Source organism: Oryctolagus cuniculus, chromosome 16, assembly GCF_051225735.1.
Source record: "Oryctolagus cuniculus isolate XC-2025 breed Fujian yellow rabbit chromosome 16, ASM5122573v1, whole genome shotgun sequence".
Taxonomy (NCBI): domain Eukaryota; kingdom Metazoa; phylum Chordata; class Mammalia; order Lagomorpha; family Leporidae; genus Oryctolagus; species Oryctolagus cuniculus.
This window is the reverse complement of record NC_142882.1, coordinates 83819307-83842746: the sequence shown is the minus strand read 5'-3', so window position 1 is coordinate 83842746 and position 23440 is coordinate 83819307. Positions and strand designations below refer to the sequence as shown.

The following is a 23440-nucleotide window of genomic DNA, read 5'->3' as shown; positions in this document are numbered from 1 at the left end:
TTTGTGTTCTTGCTCTTGGACATTTAGATTTCATAGAGCAGTATACTACCAAAGCAAATTTTGGGAAGCCATATAATGTTGCCGATCTTTTTATATTTCCATATATGTAAACAGTGCTCTCAGAACATACTATATGTTGTTGCTACCAGTTCAAAAAGAATGAATATGACAACTAACGTGACTTGTTTCCCTGGATTGGATCCTGGAGAGGAAGTTAGTAGAAAAACTGATGAAATCTAAATGTTCAAGTTCTAATAAATAGCAATATACTAACGCCAGCTTTTTGGTTTTAACAAATGTACTAAAGAAATATAAGATGTTATTAATGGGAAGCTCTGGGTATAACTTTTTCACTTGATATTATTCCAAAATAAAAAAAGACCTTTAAAAAAGGAAAAAATTATTTTTTTAAATAAAGAAACTAATCTTAGAACAAAGGATATTTTTAAAAAATGCATTTAGTTTTATGAAAAATGAACTACATTGTACTTGTTTTTCTGATTTTTGGCACAAACACATAAAGACTCTGCTATTCATTAGTACATAAATCCATGTATTACTGGCTTTTGAGAACCATGAAAATTTTATTTTTGTTATGTTACTGTGAAATTAGGTGAAATGACCTTTGCTTTTCTTAGGAGTTGGCAGAATCAGACACCTTTACACTGTAGATGTTTAGCCAGTGTCCCTTCTACGTATCCGGTCTGATTCTGTGTAATCCCAGGTTGGGCATTTGCACTAGGGCAGATTGGTGGATCCTTTTCAATGTGAGATGCAGCTTTTCTAGGAGTTTCCATCTTCCAGATAGCCCCAGGGAGACTTGGTGATGGAAAGGAGTGAGGGTAGGAGGAGGGCAGGTTCTTCATGGCAATGCCAGTCAAGAGGAAGTTGGGATCAAGGAAGAAATGTGGATTTGTTGTACAAGATCCTGGTGGGACAGGCTCTCTCCATGTAGCGCCATGAACTCTGGGCAGTGGACAGACCTGGGAGGAGTGTAGGATGCAGTGTGGTTCCAGGGCAGGACTTCAGTTCCTGCCAAGGGCTACTGGCTGAGCAGGGTTCCTCAACTGTGGCAACATACTGGAATTATCTGGGAGGGTAGGCATTTGTGCAGCATTAAGCCATCGGAGAGGATGCCCAAGTCCCCATGGGGGTACCTGGGTTCGATTCTCAGCGCTACTTCCTGACCTCAGCTTCCTGCTAATGCAAACCCTGGCTCACATAGTTGGGTTCCTGCCACCCCATGAGCGACTTGGATTGAGTTCCTGGTTCCTGGCTTCTGTCTCATCCTAGCCATGGCTGTTACAGATATTTGAGGACTGGACAAGTAGATGAGAGGTCTGTCTCCCTGCCAAGAGAGAGAGAAAGAGAGATATGAATTAGTTGATTATCTGGACACATTAAACAATTACCACCACCACCCCAAGGATTTAGATGAAATTCGTGCAGGGTGAGGCTTGGTATTTTCTAAGAGTTTCCCACAGGATACTCATGTGCATCAAGGGTTGGGAGGTACTGGAACTAGCATGGGGTGAGGAAGGCCCCCACTTGTAGAAGAATGGCAGAGCCTTAGTCCATGGTGCAGAGGCTGATCTTTGCACCCATGCCCCTGAGGGGGTGGGAGCTATGACTCAGAGTAGAGTAGAGCAGGCATGTGAGGATTGCAGAGGGATGGTCTGGAGATAGCTGTACCTGCCCTGCCCATCTTAGAGTAACCAGCTCATCCAGGCTTACCTGTGACTTCCGCAGGTGTAACACTGAAAGACTAGCATCCTGGGAAACCCTGTATCCCAGGCAAAGTGGGGCAGGTGGTCACTCTAGCCCTTTTAGTGCAGGCTGTAGCATCCTATACAGCGTGCTGTGACCAGCACCCACAAATACTAACTTTGCTCTTCCTGGTTCTAAGCACGGCAGAACTCTTACATATTCTTATCTTACCTTCCATTTTGTTTCCGGTAGAGCTGGCTGGCTCTCGGGGAACAAGAGAAGCAGTGGAGCAGTGGCGACTATTTATATCCTTTCTGTTTCAGAAGGGATCCGCTCAGAACTAGGGTAGGATTTCAGTGAGTGCAGCAGTGAGGAGCTTCGGAGTCAGGGGCAGGTGGAGTGAAAAGCAGCTTTTCTCAAACTCTGGGGTACCGTAAAGTAACCTTGGGGGTTCATGAAGACAAAGGTGGCTGAACCATGGCCCCCCAGCTTCAAAGTGTAGGGTGAGCCCTGAGCATTTGCATTGTTCACAAGCTGATGCTGATGCTGTTGGGCGCAAGTACAGAGAGCCTTGTCTTTGTGTCAGCCAGCCGGGCTGTGGGGAGCTCCTGACCTGTGTTTTCTCACCTGTAGAATGAGGAAAGTAATATTCACCTCGTCGGTCATCATGCACTGTCACAGAAGTCACCAGACAGCATGGCCAGGATGCGAGAAACATCTTGATTCTGTGCAAGATCTGTCTTTCTGGTATCTTCTGTATGGGGATGGCTTACTCTTAATATTTTTTGGCTCAGAAATTCTACATAGTGACATTGAGAATTGCCTGGGGAATCCTGTGCAGCTATAACATGTCTGGGGCCCACCTCCCAGCAGATTCCGACCCAGCAGGTCCAAGGTAAGGCCTCAGAATTGGTTTGTTCAAAACCCCACTGCAGCGGCTCAGTGAGTCTCCTGAGAAACAGTGCACGGAGTGGCATTTCTCTCGTGCAGGGTTTTCTTTTTTTTTTCTTTTGACAGGCAGAGTGGACAGTGAGAGAGAGAGAGAGAGAGAAAGGTCTTCCTTTGCCGTTGGTTCACCCTCCAATGGCCGCCGCGGCCGGCGCGCTGCGGCCGGCGCACCGCGCTGATCCGATGGCAGGAGCCAGGAGCCAGGTGCTTTTCCTGGTCTCCCATGGGGTGCAGGGCCCAAGCACTTGGGCCATCCTCCACTGCACTCCCTGGCCACAGCAGAGGGCTGGCCTGGAAGAGGGGCAACCGGGACAGAATCCGGCGCCCCGACCGGGACTAGAACCCGGTGTGCCGGCGCCGCTAGGCGGAGGATTAGCCTAGTGAGCCGCGGCGCCGGCCCTGTCGTGCAGGGTTTTCAAGATTGGCGGCTGCCTGGAAGCGTCTGCAGAAAACACATGCTGCAGCTGGCTCCATCCAGCCCTGGAGAATGTGAATGGATTTGTCTGTGCTGTGGCCTGGGCATGAGGTTTTCAGGGGTCATAGATGAGTCTGAAATGCAGCCACGGTTGAGATCACCCCGTCTAGTGTCTGATAAAAAGAATCTGGGGCGTTTGTTAAAATGCCGATTCCTGAGTCTCCTCTCTGAGCTGCCTGAACAAACCCTGTGGGCAGGAAGCACAGTAATCTTCGTTCTAAATCAGTGCCCTGAAGTGTTAACAGGAGAATCCTGTTGTAGCACCCCTCGTTCAGGGAGTTTGCCTGATTCTGCCACTCACCTGTTTATATGGCAGGTATGTCATCTCATGGGATCCCCTGCACACCCTGTGAGGAAGCTCGGGTGGACGTCTCCCCCACTGTGTTCCCAAGGGCCCTGGGTTCAAGGAGGCTGTGTTTTTCTCATAGCACACTTGAGGGTGTGAACACAGATCAGGCAAATGTTTCCCTGCAGTGGAGACCATGGTCTGCTGGGTTCAGTGAGACAGGATCAGAGATGCAGTACAGGTTTTTAAAAAGTAGGGAAGTTGAAAGAAAGAAGGAAGTGATCCGTTTACAGATTTTAGAAATATGGAAATTCAGAGAAGGAAGCAATCTCAAAAGGCTTTCTGGAGGAGGTGGCCTGGCCTGTCTTAGAGCAGAGCTGAGGCATTTCCTTTGAGGATCTGGACGGAGGAGCAATGACCGTGGCCGTGGTGCCATGCTCCAGCTGGTTCTCCTCATGGGGTTTCGTTGTTTTCTCGCCCGGGCTGTGTAACTTCCTTTGTGTTGGCATCTCATCTTATTATACTCTTTGTAATAAGTCGGATTTTTCTTTTAAGATCTTGCTGGCTGTTTAACAGAAGTGTGGTATGTCCTTGAATTTTGCAAATAAATGAATATTTTGACTTCCCTAGAAGAAAAATTGCAGGAACTATTTTATTTATTTATTTTTATCACCTGGAAAGGCAGAGCAGAAGAGAGAGAGAGAGAGAAAGAGAGAAAGAAAGAGATAGAGATCCTCCTCTACTCAGTTTACTCCCCCAAATTCCTGTGGTGGCCAGGACTGGACCAAGGCAGAACTAGGAGCCCAGAACTCCAACCAGGTCTCCCATGGGGGTGGCAGGAACCCAAGCACTTGGGCCATCATCCACGGCCCCCCAGGATGATTAGCTGAAGCTGGACTGGAAACGGAGGTGCTGGGACTTGAACCAGCACTCTGTTGGGGGGTGCAGGTATCCCAAAGGGTGTCTTCCCTGCTGTGCCACACCTGCCTCAACAATAACGTTTTCCCCACTGGGAAGATAAACCAATAAATAAACGTATGGACTATCCTAAAGCTCATTTTTATAGAGTTGGATTAGTAACTGTCTAATTAACTAAAAATAAACATCTGTACTGTTATGACTGTGCTATTAAATCAAGGAGTGTGAAGAAAGTTCAGGAACAATGGATTTATTCATGGAACAAAAGAGACAATAAATAAAGCTACGACTGTCAGCCAGGTAAATAGCCCAACTCTTTTAAGATGTGCTAGCTTTCTTTTTCTTCCCTATAACATCTGCCTCAGATTAGTCTATAGAAGTCCTTCTTCCATAAAGAATCTGGTTCCTCAAAAGTTGTATGTAGATATGGAGAAATATTATGATTGGTAAGATTTGAGAAAGTTGACTTATATCACTGGTCCTTGTTGATATATATAATTTTAAATAAAATGTAGTGTACTATTTTCAATTGCAGAACATCTTTTAAAACAGATATAAATGCAAAGAAATACAATTATGTTTGTCACATTAAGTATCTATTAAAATCTAAATGTACCCATTCTTTGACCTACTGTGTCCACATTCAGTTATCTTCCCTACACTGACATATACGCTGGCAGAGTACATGAAAATACGTGAAAGGTTGTTTGTTGCAACATTGTTCATAGCAGCAAAAAAAACCGAAAAAAAAAAAAAAAACAAACAAAAAAAAGGAGATCTTCTAAACGTCCGTTAGCACTGGGCTGCCTAAATGAGTCCTGAGTGGCCCCTGCAGTGGGTTATGGGTTATGCCACTGCTGAAAGAATGCAGTGCTGGGTAGAAAGATGCCAGGGTTGCTGTAAGGGGAAAAAACCCAAGTGGTGGAAGACTGTGCATAGTACAAAGCCATTTGTGTGTGGGAAACGATATTTGTGTGTTTATGTGTATAAACATCTACTTAAATATGCATAGACTGTTCCCAACACAGTGCGGAAAATCTGTCAAAAATGCTTGTGTTTTCGGAGACAACCACAGCTTCAGCAGAGTGTGTAAGGGAAGGCTTTTACTCGTCACTGTGTGCCCCCAAATTATGTGTCTAAGTTTAAAATAGCAGATAAAAGTAATTATTTGAAAATTAAAAATGGATCAAATTCGTGCTGTTTCTCCAATCTAATCATCTATAAGTTAAGGTAGTGTTTTGAACATTAAAGCCTCTAGCTTATGTAAAAGAATGTTATGTTAAAGAAATGTGTATGTTAAAGAAAAAAATCATTAGTTTATTTCTTACACTAAGTAAGTGTAGATTTATAGTGAATAATTTCATAACAACACTGTGACACAAATGTGGACTTTCACCATCTCATTCCATATGCCACCAGCAGAGAAGCTCGCAATCTGACTTAGAGTATTTCAAACTGGTGTATATGCATATATTGGTGTATATGCATCTCTGACCCGTCACAGAGACCGTCAGGAATGAGTGGATCAGACTGAACTCCTCCCTCCGCAGTGTTAGGTTCTGTGCTGTGGGCCCTCAGCATCTCTCCTCCCTCTGCAGTGTTAGGTTCTGTGCTATGGGCCCAGCATCTCTCCTCCCTCTGCAGTGTTAGGTTCTGTGCTGTGGGCCCCAGCATCTCTCCTCCCTCCACAGTGTTAGGTTCTGTGCTGTGGGCCCTCGTCATCTCTCCTCCCTCTGCAGTGTTAGGTTCTGTGCTGTGGGCCCTCGTCATCTCTCCTCCCTCTGCAGTGTTAGGTTCTGTGCTGTGGGCCCCAGCATCTCTCCTCCCTCTGCAGTGTTAGGTTCTGTGCTGTGGGCCTTCGTCATCTCTCCTCCCTCCGCAGTGTTAGGTTCTGTGCTGTTGGCCCCAGCATCTCTCTTCCCTCTGCAGTGTTAGGTTCTGTGCTGTGGGCCCTCGTCATCTCTCCTCCCTCTGCAGTATTAGGTTCTGTGCTGTGGCCCCAGCATCTCTCTTCCCTCTGCAGTGTTAGGTTCTGTGCTGTGGGCCCTCGTCATCTCTCCTCCCTCTGCAGTGTTAGGTTCTGTGCTGTGGGCCCTCGTCATCTCTCTTCCCTCTGCAGTGTTAGGTTCTGTGCTGTGGGCCCCAGCATCTCTCTTCCCTCTGCAGTATTAGGTTCTGTGCTGTGGGCCCAGCATCTCTCCTCCCTCTGCAGTGTTAGGTTCTGTGCTGTGGGCCCCAGCATCTCTCCTCCCTCCGCAGTGTTAGGTTCTGTGCTGTGGGCCCTCGTCATCTCTCTTCCCTCTGCAGTGTTAGGTTCTGTGCTGTGGGCCCAGCATCTCTCCTCCCTCTGCAGTGTTAGGTTCTGTGCTGTGGGCCCCAGCATCTCTCCTCCCTCTGCAGTGTTAGGTTCTGTGCTGTGGGTCCCAGCATCTCTCCTCCCTCTGCAGTGTTAGGTTCTGTGCTGTGGCCCCAGCATCTCTCCTCCCTCCGCAGTGTTAGGTTCTGTGCTGTGGGCCCTCGTCATCTCTCTTCCCTCCGCAGTGTTAGGTTCTGTGCTGTGGGCCCCAGCATCTCTCCTCCCTCTGCAGTGTTAGGTTCTGTGCTGTGGGCCCTCGTCATCTCTCTTCCCTCCGCAGTGTTAGGTTCTGTGCTGTGGGTCCCAGCATCTCTCCTCCCTCTGCAGTGTTAGGTTCTGTGCTGTGGCCCCAGCATCTCTCCTCCCTCTGCAGTGTTAGGTTCTGTGCTGTGGGCCCAGCATCTCTCCTCCCTCTGCAGTGTTAGGTTCTGTGCTGTGGGCCCAGCATCTCTCCTCCCTCTGCAGTGTTAGGTTCTGTGCTGTGGGCCCAGCATCTCTCCTCCCTCTGCAGTGTTAGGTTCTGTGCTGTGGGCCCCAGCATCTCTCCTCACTCCGCAGTGTTAGGTTCTGTGCTGTGGGCCCAGCATCTCTCCTCCCTCTGCAGTGTTAGGTTCTGTGCTGTGGCCCCAGCATCTGCTGTCCCCTCCATAGTGTTAGGGTCTGTGCAGATCGGCCCTCATCATCTGCTCTTTCTGGACTGACGCCTGAGCGAGAGTGCCTTCTGCAATCTAATCATCTAACTTACCCTAATATATGGACGAATGCTTAAAAATGACTTTTCTTTTTATGATTTCATACATGTTTTCAGAGTTCACGTTTTTTTTTTAACTTTTATTTTACAAATATAAATTTCCAAAGTACAGCTTATGGATTACAGTGGCTTCCCCCCCCCCATAACTTCCCTCCCACCTGCAACCCTCCCCTTTCCCACCTCCCTCTCTCCTTCCATTCACATCAAGATTCATTTTCAATTCTTTTTCTATACAGAAGATCAATTTAGTATATATTAAGTAAAGATTTCAACAGTTTGCATTCACACAGAAACACAAAGTGTAAAGTACTGTTTGAGTACTAGTTATAGCATTAATTCACATCGTACAACACATTAAGAACAGAGATCCTACATGAGGAGTAAGTGCACAGTGACTCCTGCTGTTGACTTCACAAATTGACACTCTTGTTTACGGCGTCAGTGATCACCCTAGGCTCTTGTCATGAGTTGCCAGGGCTATGGAAGCCTTCTGAGTTTGCCAGCTCTGATCTTATTTAGGCAAGGTTTTAGTCAAAGTGGAAGTTCTCTTCTCCCTTCAGAGCAGAGTTCACGTTTTTAAAGAAAGCTTCAATAATCTGTAAACTATTTCTCATGCTCTTTGTCACTGATGTATTCCACCTACAATGACTTCTGACTTCACCGTTTCCCAGGTCTTGCACTGTCTTTGTGGCAGCTTCTCTTAGTCTTTGTTTTTACTCCCTCCTCTTTGTTTCTACTCGTCTTGACTCGGAGCCCATCTGAATGGGTTAATCAGGGTCCAATGTATGGAGCTCTTTTCAACTGAATTCCTTCTCCATCCAGCTCACCACACTGACTGCTGACCTTTATGGCTGGAGTGTTGATTCTGGTCCGTCTGATGCATCCAGGAAACCAGGATCATCCATGCCATATCCTCTTCTGCACTGACAATCGAATCTTCTGGGAAATCCACCAGTCTAACAGCCAAACATAGGATCTTTAAAGTTTTGTTAAATTTCACTCCCAGCTGTACTAAAGACAAAATAAAATGGGTAGAGTTAGGTAAAATACATCAGCATGGGGAAAAGCTTGTATTTGCTCCACACAACCCACACGTTCTAGCAAGGACACATGCCTTGCCATCACACACAGTTTCTAGGTGTTTCCAGCATCTTCTCAGGTGGACAGCTTTGGCTCTTAGAGATTGTTGCCAGCTATGTGGAGTAGGGGTGATGGTATTTCTGCACAGGGCTGATGTGAGGATTTGCTGTAATTGTGCATATAAATTGAGCAGAACAGTATTTGGCACACAGTAATTACAATAGCAGCAAACAAATATTGAGTGCTTACCAAGAATCGAGCATCTTTCTAAACCCTTTATGCCTATTAGCTCATTTAATCCTCAAAACCTCCCTGTGAGATAATTATCCCCACTTGACAGATAAGAAAACCAAGACACAGGTGGGTTCTTTTACTTGCTTGAGGCTGCAGAGCTGGTGAGTGAAGGAGCCCATGGCGTCACCCTGTCAGCATCTACACCATGCAGACCCTCGCTGTGAAGTCAGTGTCCACGTCCCAGTATCCAGAGTTGTTCCTGCCTCCAAGTCCCTGTGGCTTTCGGGTCCCGTCCCCTGTCCGGCCCCTGTGTGGAGGAGGTCCGTCTTGTCCTCCAGTGCATCCAGCCTCAGTCCTCTGCACACCAAGCTTAGTGGCTCCTCTGGGAATTCGGAGCTGTCATGGCCTCCGAGATTCGCAGTGTGCGTCTTCTTGCCCACTCTCCACCCCTCCCCAGAGCTGAGATCCCCAGCTGCTATGGGGTAACCTCAGGAGCAGCGGTCTCAGCCCTGGCTGCTTCCCTTGGGATTCTGGTGAGAAAAATACCTCCAGCCCCATTAGACCTTCCCGCTTCTGCTCTCCCGTGGGCGCATCAAGCACTGGCGTTTTGAGTAGGGTCATCCTTAAGGCAGTTGGCGAAGCAGGTGCCATTTGCCCCTTTAAACCACCCATTCTGTCATTCCTTCCTAGTTCACTGGGAGCCAATCTAATTAGAAGCTTTCAAACACTGCAGAAATAGGAGATTAGTGGGGGAATGGGAAAAGGTCATTCAGAGCAGAGCTACTGAAACTTTAATGCGCGCATGAGTCACACAGAGCCCTCGCTGAAGCACAGGTTCCAGTGCAGTAGACCTGATGTTCTGCGTTTCTAACGGCTCCTGGGGAGGTTGCTGCCTCTGCTCGCTGGATCGCACTGAGTGGCGAGGGCTGTGGATTCACCTAGTTACCTTTTCCAGGCAGATTTAATTCAAAGGAATGGGTCCCTCGAGTACAGGATGAACATCCTTTCTGTGAAAATCTGAACTTTAAAATACTCCAGATCTGAACCTTTTTGAGTGGTGACGTGATACTATAAGTAGAAAATTCCACACCTGACCCTATGGGAAGGGTTCTGGTCAAAATGGCGTAAATATTGCATAAAATTTCCTTCCTGCTGTGCATGGAAAGTGTCTATGAAACAAGTGAATTCCGAGTTTGGACCGGGCCCCATTCCCAGAATTTCCCATTGTGTCTACACAGATATTTCCAAACCTGTAAACAACCTGGCGTGTGAAACACTTCTGTTCACAAGCATATCAGATAAGGGATACTGGGCCCAATTTAGAAGAAACGTCACAATTTCTTCCTTTTTGTTTGTTTTTAAGATTGACTTATTATTTATTTGAAAAGCTGAGTAGGAGAGAGAGAGTGAAACTTTCATCCACTGGTTCATTCCCCAGCTGGCCACAAAGGCCAGGACTGGGCCAGGCCAAAGCCAGGAGTCTAGAACTCCATCCAGGTCCCCCACGTTGGTGCAGGAATCTAAGCCTCTTCTGCATTTCCCAGGCACATCAGCAAGGAGCTTGGGAGGAGTGGAGCAGCTGGGACTTGAACCCGCACCCATATGGGGTACTGGCATTGTAGTAACCTGCTACACCATAGTGCTGGCCTGAAACTTCACAATTTCAAATCCTAACCCCCTAGACAGCTTCCCAGGAAAGCCACTCCTGGTTTGAGAGGAAAGTAAACTAGTATCTGTCAGCAGTCAGGTTGTGGTCAGCCCTGTAAACGGGCTTTTTCTCCTCCAGGATGGGTTAGTGACTCTCACGTGACTCAGTGCCTTTCACTCAGCACCGCGTTGCTGGGGCTCCAGGCTGAGTGTCGCCGAACTCGAGAGAGTGGTAATTAGACTTGCTCTGGCGCGGGGACCACATGTGTATCTCGGTGTCTGTGTCTTTGCTCCTCTCACACCACCTACATGAAAAGAATGTGGAGTCAACTTTCATTTCTGCGTCCTTTGATTTGGAGTCAGCTCCCCAGGAGCACTGATGAATAATTCTGTTAGAAATGGCTGCTTATGGTCCTCAGAGCCGGGAAGTACTGTGCAGAACGGTACCCGTGGGGCGCAGTGCGGCCGGCACCCCCTGGGAGGTGATGCGATGGCGTCTCCCTGTGATGGCAAAAGCTGACATTCTCTGTTTTCTGTTCTCAGGGAGGAGAGCACTGTTACTACCAGGGCCACGTCCGAGGAAACCCTGCCTCGTTCGTTGCCTTGTCGACATGCCATGGACTTCAGTAAGTACTCAGAGTGATTGGTACCGTCCCTCCTTTCAGTAGCTTAGGCCTTTTATCTTTAATGCCCTGTAGCGGAAATTCTTGTTTTATGTCGAGAAATAATTTTAAATCTGTGGTGGATCTGGCATCTTCTACCTCTTTGTGGCTTATAAATCAAGAAGAGTTTTAAAATAAAATTACAAAAAACAGAGACTTCGGAACTATAGGATGCCCTGTAGTGATAGCACAAGCATTTTTCTCATTTCTTCCAAAATCAGCCTGCAGTGGCTTGGATGATGTTGGTTTCTGTTTCTGTGATTGTGTAGCCTCTTGGTACCGGTTCTATCCCTACTCTCTCTTGACGTTTTTCTGTTCTCACGAAATAATGCAAGTTTCAGTGGACAGAAACACCTTGAACCTTTGCACAGACAGGAGGCTGCACGGGACCTCCAGAGCTCACGTACTGCACGCCTCTATCCTGCCTGCATCACAGCGGATTCTCAGACCTGTCCGAGGCACACAGCTCGTCCTTCCTTCAGCCTTCCCCCTTTCTCCTGACCTTTACTGCCTCCCAGAAGGTTTGCTGATGGCTAACCTGGGAACACATTTGCGTCCTGTGGGTCCTGGTGGTCCACAGTGCCCGCCTCGTGGCTGTGTCGTGACCTGATGCAGCTCCAGTGTCTTCGCTCCGCGGTCTCCTTAGACCGAACCATCCCACGCGATCTGATGCAGCTCCAGTGTCGCCGCTCCACGGTTGAACCATCCCATTGCCTGTGTGTTCGCTTTACTTTTTTTGTGGCGCAAAATGAGCCAGCACTCTAGGCTTACCGGATTTTTGTTGGGTAGCTGTAAAACACTGTCTTTTCTGTTACAAGCTACAGAGCTGTGACTCTGCTCTACACGCAGTCACCCGGTGTCCGCTCTGTTCCTGCCCGAAGGCAGGTGAGACCTGAGTCCCAGGCGCTCACCCTCTGCTGGGGAGGCTGGACGCAGCCTGGCTTCCTGCAGTGGACGTGATAGGCTTACATTTGTTTTCTTTCGGAGAGGAAAAAGCTGGGAGAAATGCCAAGGGGAGAGGTAACCCTGAAGAAGAGATCGGACTGAGGGCTCCGGAGGTGTGGTTATTAAATCTGGAAAAGACACCTGCTGGGGAAGGCTGGACACTGCAGCCTGTCGGCCGCAGCTGACCTCTGGGCGGGCTCCGGAGCAGGAATGCTGGAGAGGCAGAAAGGGCCTCAGTAACAGTACCGGAGGCCACCTGCTGGGGGCGCTGCAGACTTCCATCCCCTGCTCGCTCCAAAAGACCGCTTTACTTATGGTCAACACATTTAGAAACTTACTACTTTAAAGAAATTCTTTGAATAAAGGCGTTTTGTCTGTTTGTTTTGTTTTTTTAACAAACGTGGCACCTTTGCTGACGACCTTTGTTTCTTATCAGGAAAAAAAAAAACGCTGGACTCCTCAGGTGGTGCACTTGGTGTGCGTCACCTCCAGAGAGCGCAGCTGTCAGCTGGGAGCCGTGCACTTGGACCTGCTGACATTCCTGATAGCAAGTGTGTGCCGGAGGAAAGAGGGTTGGAAAAGAGAAGAGCCTCCCTCCCCTTCCTCTTAATATCTCAGTTCAGACTCACAGCGTGAGCACCTTGTTCAGGGATTGTTCAAGTTTGCTTCTCGGTTTTCCAAAAGGACCCAGTGTGGTGAGAATCAGAAAGTGCTTCCCAAGGGTTCTCCTAGTCATGAGAGCCTAAGGGGTAGTCGCTCCAGACCATTCTGTAGCCATTTTATTTATCTTTCTATTTTAAAACAAAGATTTTATTTATTTATTTGAGAGGTGGAGTTAGGGACAGAGAGAGGGAGAAACAGAGAGAGAGAACTTCCATCCACTGATTCACTCTCCAGATGGCCTCAATGGCTGAAACTGGGCCGATCTGAAGCCAAGAGCCAGCAAATTCTTCTGGGCCTACCATGCAGGTGCAGGGCCCAGGCACTTGGCCCACCTTCCACTGCTTTCCCAGGCCGTAGCAGAGAGCTGGATTGGAAGAGAGGAGCCAGGACATGAACCTGCACCCATATGGGATGCTGGCGCCGCAGGCAGCAGCTTAGCCTACATCACCACAGCGTCAGTCTTCCATAGCCATTTGAAGGACGATATAAAAATAAAGAAAGCTTACAATGACTGGATCAGCAATGGAACTCAGAATCCTGCATCAGTTTTTCTTTTTTAGCTGAATTAATTTTACCTTTATCTTTACAAACCTCTTTATTTAAAACTAAATAAATAGAAGATCCACCGTGTGTCTGGGAGTAGTCAGGGCTTAGCACAGCCATGTTGGAGCTGTGTTGGGCTTTCATGGGCCTGTTGGGTGTACTCTTGTGCTGTTGAGTAATTTATTAATGATGACTTCTGACATGGTCTTACATTCTGAACAAACAGTTGCTGAAAGATCAGTACTAAACATGAAATGATGTATGGTGTCCCAGTCGCAGTGATTTAGATAGGGATACAGCTATTTCGTCTGTGACTCATCCTTTATCAAGTACCCAGTGCATATGGAGGGTTTTTTTTTTTCTTTTTGTTTTTTGATTTACTGAATTCAATGGGAGAACTTAAAGGGGGAGATCAGACTCATATGTCTCCCATACTGAACGTGAAAGGGCACACTTCAGATTCAAAGGACTAATAGTCTACAATTTGGTGTGTTTGATGTTTTGACAAAATCCTGTAACGATGGGAACCCTAAAGAATGGAATCAAATGTGAGGTTGTTGCCCTCTTGTGGCAATCTTTAAAACAGCTGTTTCCTTTCAGAATCTTGTTTTGATGCAGCTGTAGTAATTTTAACTCAATTGACTTGTGATGGCTTGGTTCCAACTATCAGTTTTTATCAGATATGTACTATTATGGACTGAAGCATATATTACTAGAATTTATATAAATACAACAAAAAGGAGACAGTCTTCAAACAAAGCAAATAAAATACCTGTATGTTTTCCTGATTGGGGAATGAACGATGGCATCTTGTCATAGAGGGAGCCAGTGTGTCTTTAGTGTAGCTGGTGTCAGAGTCTGCTTTATCACTGGGAACGTGATGTTTAAACCCAGTGAACAGAACTGACCTTCCAAATAGACATTACCATCATGTAAGGGTAAATAATACCCAGTGCTACGGGAACAGAATGACCTGCCTGTGTTAATCCGCATTGCCATGTGAACTTTGGCAAAGGGTGACAGTGTTTGCTGGCCAGGTCTGGCCAGGTCTCTACTGCAGGGGTGGAAAGAATTTTCACTCCTGTGTTTGGTCTACTGTTCTGAGAAGGATCCTCTCTGGTTCCTCAAGCATCTGTTGTCAGTAATAGCGTACAGACTGCATCTGCTTATCTTTAAATTCCAAATGAAGTGTCATCCAAATTCAGAAAGTGCACTTGTGGTTGAAAACTGCAGATGTGGGTATGTGAAAGTGGAGGACATGTGGAAGATGTTACAGCAGGAATGAAAGAATTTGGATAGAAGCAGAACTGGAGACCATTATAATTATAGCATCAATGAAAAAAACACTATTCTGTGTTGAACAGCTTGGGAGTTATAACTCCATGTCCAACTAAAAGTGAAAAATTACTGTAGAAGATCAGAGCTTTATTCCCTTCATATGCATGGATGATACACAAGGTCTTAACTTTTTTTTTTTTTTTTTTATTTTGACAGGCAGAGTGGACAGTGAGAGAGAGAGACAGAGAGAAAGGTCTTCCTTTGCCGTTGGTTCACCCTCCAATGGCCGCCGCGGCTGGCGCGCTGCGGCCGGCGCAGCGTGCTGATCCGATGGCAGGAGCCAGGAGCCAGGTGCTTTTCCTGGTCTCCCATGGGGTGCAGGGCCCAAGCACCTGGGCCATCCTCCACTGCACTCCCTGGCCACAGCAGAGGGCTGGCCTGGAAGAGGGGCAACCGGGACAGAATCCGGCGCCCCGACCGGGACTAGAACCCGGTGTGCCGGCGCCGCTAGGCGGAGGATTAGCCTAGTGAGCCGCGGCGCCGGCCACAAGGTCTTAACATTTATTTATTTTTATTTGAGGAGAAAATAAATATTTTCTCGCTCTCCAAATGCCTGCAATAGCTGGGAGGGTGACCAATAGCTGGGTGTCCAAAGCTGGGAACCAACACTCAGGTCTCCCCTGTGGGTGGCAGGAACCCAATCACTGCTGCCTCCCTGGGTCTGTGACACAGAAACAGGGAGAGACAGAGACACAGATAAGGGAGATCTTCTCTTTGCTGGTTCACTCCCCCAAATGCCCATAACAGTCAGCGTTGGGCCAGGGTGAAACCAGGAGCCCTGGATACCATATGGGTCTCCCGCTGGGTAGCAGGGACCCAAGTTCTTGAGCCATCATCTATTGCTTCCCCAGGTGCACATTAGAGGAGAGTTGTATTAGAAGCAGAGCAATCAGGAATTGAATCAGGCACTCTGATACGGGATGTGGGCATTCCAAGCAAGGTCTTAACCATTGTTCCAAACGCCCACCCTGAACGCTGCGTTTCAGAACCGTCAACAAGTCGTATCGATTCTCCTTTCTAAACAGACCCAGGATTTGATCTCCTCTCGCCACATGCACTGTTAGCACCTTGACCTTGATCGTCTTCTTTCACCTGGATCATTGCAGAGAGTTCCCTGCATCTAACCTTGCTGTCCAAGTGATTATTGTCACACAGCAGCCGGGGTGATGGCTTTGAAACTCAAGGGAGATTGTGTCTCGTGATCACTTAGAACCCTGCAGTGGTTCTTTGTCTCTGGCCTGCACAACCGCTCGCACTCTGTGTTCCAGCCATGCTGCCTTCTGGCTCTTCCTGAAACACACCAAGATTCTCTTACCTTGGGCTCCATCTGAAATGCCCTCTGTCCAGATAGCCTGTGGCTGACCCCCTTCACTTCTTCCAGGTCTTTACTTCAGTTCCATCTTTTCTGTGAAGCCTTGCTCTGACCTGGCTATGAATCCATACTCCTCTCTTGTTCCCCACACCTTGGCCTCTGGCACCATGTTCTGCCCTTTCCCTACTTTGTTTTCCTCCCTAGAACCTAACCGCGTCTCGTCGGTGTTCCTATTGATCATATGTGTACTGCCCGTCTTCTCTGCAGTGCACCTGAGTGCCGTGGGATGAACAGTGGGCATGTCTCCTGTAGTGCTGCATCCCAGCAGCCAAAGCAGTGCATTGTGGCTTCCAGATGACTAAATGAATGTCAAATGAATGAATGAGGGGTAGCAGTCTACAGATGGGCAGTTCAGGAGCCTTTGTCCCCAGCCTCATTCCTGCTCTGCTGTTAGAGGTGATAGAATTTGGAAAGTTACTTCACCTCTTTGGGCTTTGATATCCTTGCCTGTAAAATGACAGCAGGTATCCTAGTTTGTGGAAAAGGTGACATGTGTGCAAAGTATTAGCTCATGGTAACCTGTTCAAGTGCATCAGCTCTTCTTGCTGGAGCATCTTGCAGGTGTGTGCTAGGTGGGCCTCTCTCAGTGTAGCAGAGTCACCTGGGGTTTGTTGAGAGTGTACAGCCTAAGTCCCAGGCAGACCTGCAGTTTTACAACCCCCCTAGCTGGCTGTTTGCTAATTAAAGTCTTAGAAGTGTGTACTGGAGGGAGGGGTAATGGACATGGCGTGAGTGTGGCCGTCCTCTCAGGATGAGGGGACCCGCGAGCGGAGGGTGTGCAGTGTCGGTGTGCCTTCTGTCAGTGGTGATGGCTGGGACTGGGAAGGGGCACAGGAGCAGGCTGGGCCCGTGGCTGCGGCTGATTGCACGGGGATCCCGCTGTGAGGCGGGAGCCTGTGGCCACGCCTAACTCTTTTCTTGTCCTTGGCAGCGGGATGTTCTATGACGGGAACCACACGTATCTCATTGAGCCAGAAGAAAATGAGACCTCCCAAGTAAGTGCTCCTTCTGCCTGCCCGGGCAAGTGTGAACGTGGGTGCTGGCGAGCTCTTTTCTCTCTACCGCATTTTCACACTTTTTAGAGATAGAATAGTAAATATATATGTGTGTGTATGTGTGTGTGTATATATATATATTAAAGATGAAATAAGTCAAAACCCCTGGCTTTTGAATTTCTGTCTCTTCTGTGTTTATATGGGGGTACATCCCCCCTGGGATGTTCTGAAACCCCAGATTCATTCGATCTCTCCAGAACGAACCATGGTCTCGGTCAGCTGGGGCCCCTTAACACTGGGCAACTTAAAGGGCAGAAAGGTTGGTTTTTTGGTTTTTTGTTTTCTCACGGTGTCAAGCCTGGGTCAAGGTAGCAGGTTTGGGTGTGTGGTGGGGGCTCACTCCAGAGGCTGCAGAAAGCCAGCTTCTCAACGTGGCTGGAAGGGTCGGGGGAGACGGAGAGATAGAGAGAGCAAGAGAGAGAGGGAGCGAGAGAGAAAGAGACAGAGAGAGAATGAGAGAGAGCAAGAGACACACACACAGAGACAGAGATAGAGAGCGAGGGAAACAGCGAGAGAAACACATACACAGAAACAGAGACAGAGAGACAGAGCCAGGGAGACAGAGTGAGAGAGAGACACATACAGAGAGAGACAGTGAGGGAGACAGAGACATACACACAGAGACAGAGACAGAGCACGCTGTGGTTCCTCTCTCTTCCTGTAACAAAGTCTGTGAGCTGTGGTCTCTTCCTCCTGTCAGGAGCCCAGCCCTCTTGGATTAGGGTCAGCCTGTGACCTCATGTAACCCCGTCACCTCCCCACAGGCTCTGTCTCTAAAGGCAGTCAAGCTCGCCCTGAGGGCTGCACCACATGCATTTTTGGGGGGGCTTAAACCTTCAGCCCTCAGGATCAAGTCTGCAGATTTGTGAATTTTTCACCCATTTTTTCTTTAATGTTCCATATTTTTTTCTACTTCCCATTGCCTTTAAGGCCCTTTACCAGTGAGGTATAGAAGCCCATTTCTTAACTCTCTCCCTAAACTTAGTTGAAGCACTCGTTTTCTGCAGATTAGAAAAGGATCAAATTATTAGCATAGATGATCAATAAACGTACACTTCTGCAGACAGTGTAGTTCGGGAAACTGTGTTATAATTATTTTCTGAGAGCCCAATTGATGGCTGACCTGTGACTTTGCTGGACAGCTTCATTATTCCAAAGGTAATCATATGAAATCTGAGTATTTATGATATTCTAATTTTTAAAAAATTTGATGAAGCCAAATGAAGCTGTTTGAGTGCTCATTACTTTTTTCCTCGAAGGCAAGCTTTCATCTTTATCTCTTGCTACTTAATGGAACTTTGTGGGACACCTGCAGAGTCCCCTTTGGGCACACACTGGGCCAGTCATCTGCCCCCCAGCGCCAGGGTGGCTGTGAGCCCTGCCGTGTTTGCCTCCTAGCGCTGCCTGGCTCCTAAAGGGGACAGTGATCCGTGGAAGCACTCAGCCACACCCACAAACACACGCACAAAACATGAGCCGCTTCCTCCCCGATGTCTCACTTTTCCTCGGGGAAGTAGTTCCATTCATTTATTTTCCATGACTGCGGGTCTTGGCTTCTCTGTCTGCTTCTAGCTGATGTTACTCTGGTACTGGGAGAGTGGCAGACGGGGTGGGAGGGGCTGTGCCAAGGAGAACCCTAGTCAGGCTGCCGTTCCTCCACGGGTCTTCGTTAGTCCTCCAACGACTGCGGGAGGCCGGCGGCGGCTGGTTGTTCTTGCTTAACCTCTGTTGCTTGTGTCCTTGCAGGAGGATTTCCATTTCCATTCGGTTTACAAGTCCAGGCTGTTTGAATTTCCCTTGGATGATCTTCCATCGGGTATGGCATTCATATATATGGGCATTTTTGTTTCCAAGGACGGCTTCAGAGAATCACATGGTGCCTTAGAACTAATGCATGTTGAGCTATCACTAACCCACAAGGCTCGTGACCTTCTTAATGGGGGAGTCAAGTCACTCCACGAGTGAGAATAAAATGAAAACTGGCTTCACTTTTAATAGTTCATGAGTTCTGAAGAGATGGCTTATTACAAAAAATTGAAGCAGAAATTAAAAAAAAACTGTAAGAGACGAAGTGAGGTACTACAGGAGATACAGTGACAGGGATTACTGGTATGTGTAGTAAAATATATGAAAACTCTGGGTGAAATGTTGGTTTGTGAACCTAAGGATGAGCTCATAATCATTTCCCTTTTTCTTTTCCTCGTTGTCTTAGTCCCTTTGCTGTTGCTGTAGCACAGTAGCTAGGAGTGGGTCAGCTATAAAGGGCAGGAGTTTATTTGGCTCCTGGTTCTGGAGGCTGGCACCTGCCTGACATCCAGGGAGGGCGCTCTGGCTGCATCAGGACGTGCCAGAGGGGTCACATGGTGAGGCAAAGCACATGTGCTAGCTCCAGCCTCTCCTCTTATAAAGCCACTGATCCACCTTAGGGCCCCTCCCTTGCGACCTCACCTGTACTAAGTATTCCCTAAGGCACCTTGTCTAAATGCCACCAACATGGGGATTCGAACTTGAAGTTTCACATAAATTCTGGGACCCTAAGCATAGCATTCATCTCTCCCTCTCCCTCTCCCTCTCCCTCTCTCTCTCTCCCCTCCACTTTTGTCCTGAGCATTTATAATTATATATATATATATATATATATTTTTTTTTTTACAGGCAGAGTGGACAGTGAGAGAGAGAGACAGAGAGAAAGGTCTTCCTTTTGCCGTTGGTTCACCCTCCAATGGCCGCCGCGGCTGGTGCGCTGCGGCCGGCGCACCGCGCTGATCCGATGGCAGGAGCCAGGAGCCAGGTGCTTTTCCTGGTCTCCCATGGGGTGCAGGGCCCAAGCACCTGGGCCATCCTCCACTGCACTCCCTGGCCACAGCAGAGGGCTGGCCTGGAAGAGGGGCAACCGGGACAGAATCCGGCGCCCCGACCGGGACTAGAACCCGGTGTGCCGGCGCCGCTAGGCGGAGGATTAGCCTAGTGAGCCGCGGCGCCGGCCTATAATTATATATTAACCTTTTTATTATTATGTGCTATTTGTGAAATTAGTATTTTCTACTCATGTATGTTTATGGATCCACTAAATGAGAGGTGTTACTTTGAGAGCTTCGCCCAGGTCTTCAGGTGACAGGAAGAGCAGTGCATCTATCCTTTTGGCCTCGTTAGTGGAGCAGGGTGGCGCAGAGTGCATTTGGTCTTGGCCTTGCTGTACTCTTTTGTTTTCTCCTTCTGCACACAGGGTGCACGGAGAGCTGGTGTGGGGGTGCTTCCTCCACTGTTGCTGAGTCCTGACTGTTCTATGTTTAGTTCCCCCTTAACCTCTGCAGCAGCTCTGTACAATCAGTATGATTCTCATTTTGTAGATGACGAGACAGATGAAGACACTCGGATGGCTCAGCTTTTGCAGAGTCCCACAGTTAGTAAAGGGCAAGGTTGGGCCTTGGATTGTGGCACTGAGAAAATGTCTTCGGGGAGACAGGCAGGAGGGGAAACGGGGAAATTGCCCTCCTAAGGGCAGATCCTAAGCAGCTGCTTAGGAAGTCACTTAGAAGCCTTTGCCACCTCTTCATGAGAAAGTGAAGTACATGTTTTCTAATGCCCCTTCGTCTCTGACTTAAGACCGTAGCTCCCTGGCCTCCTGCAGTCGCCAGCTGCCACAGGCTGTAAGATCCCATTACTTAGAATTCACTGTCTGGAACTTTTACAGGCAAGCACTTAGATGTCTTACTTTACACAAACTCTTGAGACTATGCCTTCAGTGACTTTATGGAACTTGTTATGGTCCCTATTAAGACAAGAAAATAAATCAAAGCTAGCTGCCTTAGAATATAGCTACAATTTAATAGGTATTCCTGGAAGCATTCAGCATTAATTAATATTTAAAGTAATAAATGTTCTCCCTAAAGACTTTCTTATGGACTTGCTATGATACAGCTTTAACAGTTTTTTTTAAACTTTGTTTGGTATAAACTTTGGAGATGACTTGGCAGTCTTGCTGCTATTAAACTGATTTTTAATCACATTCTATGAAAACTTAGGTCCACCTCAGTTACTTGCTAGTTTAAAGATTAAATTGAAGGTGGCACTGTCAGTTTTAACAGTGGTATTTGTCTCCCATAATTACTTATGATTTACTATGATGAGTCAAAACTGAAGTTTTTGTGGAATGAGCTCAAAAGTAAGCTTATTTGTTTTAAGCTTATTTGTTTTAGTCTGGGTAAATCTTAACTGGATTGTGGATTATCTGTCCTTTGATCTTGCTATGTGTCATGTGTTTCCAATCAGAGATTGGACCAGATATTTCCTAAACTTGTTTGACAGTAAAACCTTTGATTTTACATGGCATATCACTCAGGGCTGCTGTTCCTAAGACTGTATTTCGGGAAAGGCTTATTTGTTTCCAATGATCCCTTGGCATCCAGTTTTTAAATATTAGAATGGTCCAGAGGTCAGCGTTAGGGAATGGTAGATAAAACCATTGCCTGCCGCACCAGCAACCCTTATGGGTGTCAGTTCATGTCCTGGCTGCTCCACTTCTGATCCAACTTCCTGGTAATGGCCTGGGAAAAGCAGCAGAAGATGACTCGAGTTTTTGGGCCCTTGCCAGCCATGTGCAAGATCTGTATGAAACTCCTTGCTCCTGGCTTTTGCCTGGCCCAGCACTGACCACTGCTGCCATATGGGGAGTGAACTGTTGGTTGGAAGATCTCTACCTCTGTCTCTCCCTCTCTTCTATGACTCTGTCTTTTAAATAAATAAATAAATAAATAATTTTAAAAAGGTAGAATGGTCAACTGCTTAGTAAGTAATGGAGGAAGCATCTCCACAGCAGTTTTGTTGCAAGGAAATATACACGTTTTGGGTGCTACTCAATGAGCTGTGACACACGAATTGTCAAATACATGTTGAGATACGGAGCATTTCCATGGCGTCACTAACTTCCCTGGGCCCTTCCCAGTCAGTGCCTCCCACCTCTGCCATGCCATTTCTGACTTTATCCACCCTAGTTGGTTTTTGCTGTTGTAGAATTTCATTTAAATGGAACCATGAATCACTTCCACCTTCTGTTGCTTGGCGTATGCCTGTAAGATTTACATTGTCAGCAGTAGCAGGAGTTCATGACTTTAAATTTTTTTTGGCCATTGTGTTGAGGAATGTTTGATTTGCTTCTAAGTTTTGGCTATTATGAATAGAGCAGCTCTGATCATTCTTGCGCAAGTCTGTTTTGTGGAACCCTGTTTCAGCTTCTGGTAAATACCTGGGAATGGCATTGCAGGCCACAGGGTAGTGTCCTGAACCTTCGGTGTGTAGCAGAGTCACCTGCAGAGCTGCTGACCACCAAATGCTGGCCTCATCTCTAGAGTTTTTAATTTAATACGTCCTGAGTGGGTTTTGAGAATTTGCTTTTCTAACAAATCCCTAGGTGACACTGATGCTGTTGGTCCAGGAATCACACTGTAATAACCTCAGTTCTAGGAGAAATTGCTGAGCCTTTTTCAAAGTGGTTACAGCGTTTCATACTCCCATCAGCCCCCTGTGACTGTTCTGATTGCACCACATCTTGACCGACAGCTGCTGTGTTATTCTTTAAGATTAACTGACCATTCTTGGGTAGGGAGTGGTTTCCCACTTTGACTTAAAGTTGGATTTTTCTTGCATCTAATGTTCTGCAGTCTGTGTTTATTAGACATTGGTCAAACTTCTATCTTTTTGTTATTAAGTTGTGGGAATATTTACATATTCTGGATATAAGGCCTTTGTCCGATGTGCCTTATGATAGTTTTTCCCCATCTTTGGCTTGTCCATTTACTTTCTGGATGATGTCCTGTGATGAGTAGATTTAATTTTGAAGCAGTCTAAGATAAAATTTTATGATTATTGCTTCCTCCTTTCTAAGAAGTCTTTGCCTATTTCTAGGTTGTGAAGACATTGCCTAATATTTTCTCCTAAAATTCTAGTTTCATTTTTTGTGTGTAACTATAATCTTGCTCATATTTTATTTTGTGTATGATGAAAGGTGAAATTGTTTATTTTATTTTAGTTTTTTCATTTGGATATCCAGTTACCCTAACATTATCCATGGAAAAGAGTTTCCTTTCCTTACTGAATTGCTTTGATGTCTTTTTCAAAAAATGTTGATTTCAGAGGACTTTTCTGTTCATACAGACAGCATCTAAGAATAATAGCAATCATGATTCACCCTACCGTGTAGTATCATTCCCATTAGAAGTTGCTCATTAGACTCCTTCATGTCACTCAGTCACATCAAGTCTTAGGAAATATGTATCACAGGGAGCGATTGCAGTTTCTCTTCCACTTTGTAGGCAATTCCTCCCTTATAAGTAACCTGAGCTTTTTTCCAGAGATGAATCTGTATGCAGTAGCAATCGCTGTATAATTCTGAATTACAAGTTAAAAGGGATTCAGATTTTGCTTCTGTTCCCTGGAGCAGAAAGTCAGAGACAAATTTTGT

The 23440-nt window shown here is 46.9% G+C and overlaps 1 protein-coding gene across 18 annotated transcripts in view; it reads left to right on the top strand.

Annotated features, from left to right (window-relative positions):
* The window catches only part of ADAM22 (ADAM metallopeptidase domain 22), a 247049-nt gene that overhangs the window by 145538 nt on the left and 78071 nt on the right, over positions 1-23440 (top strand). For all 18 annotated transcript variants that reach the window (XM_070059834.2, XM_070059833.2, XM_089315839.1 and 15 more), the window contains exons 5-7: positions 10946-11028; positions 16857-16920; positions 18727-18796. In XM_070059834.2, coding sequence (XP_069915935.1) covers positions 10946-11028; positions 16857-16920; positions 18727-18796 — 217 coding nt within the window. The remainder of the gene's footprint in view (positions 1-10945; positions 11029-16856; positions 16921-18726; positions 18797-23440) is intronic.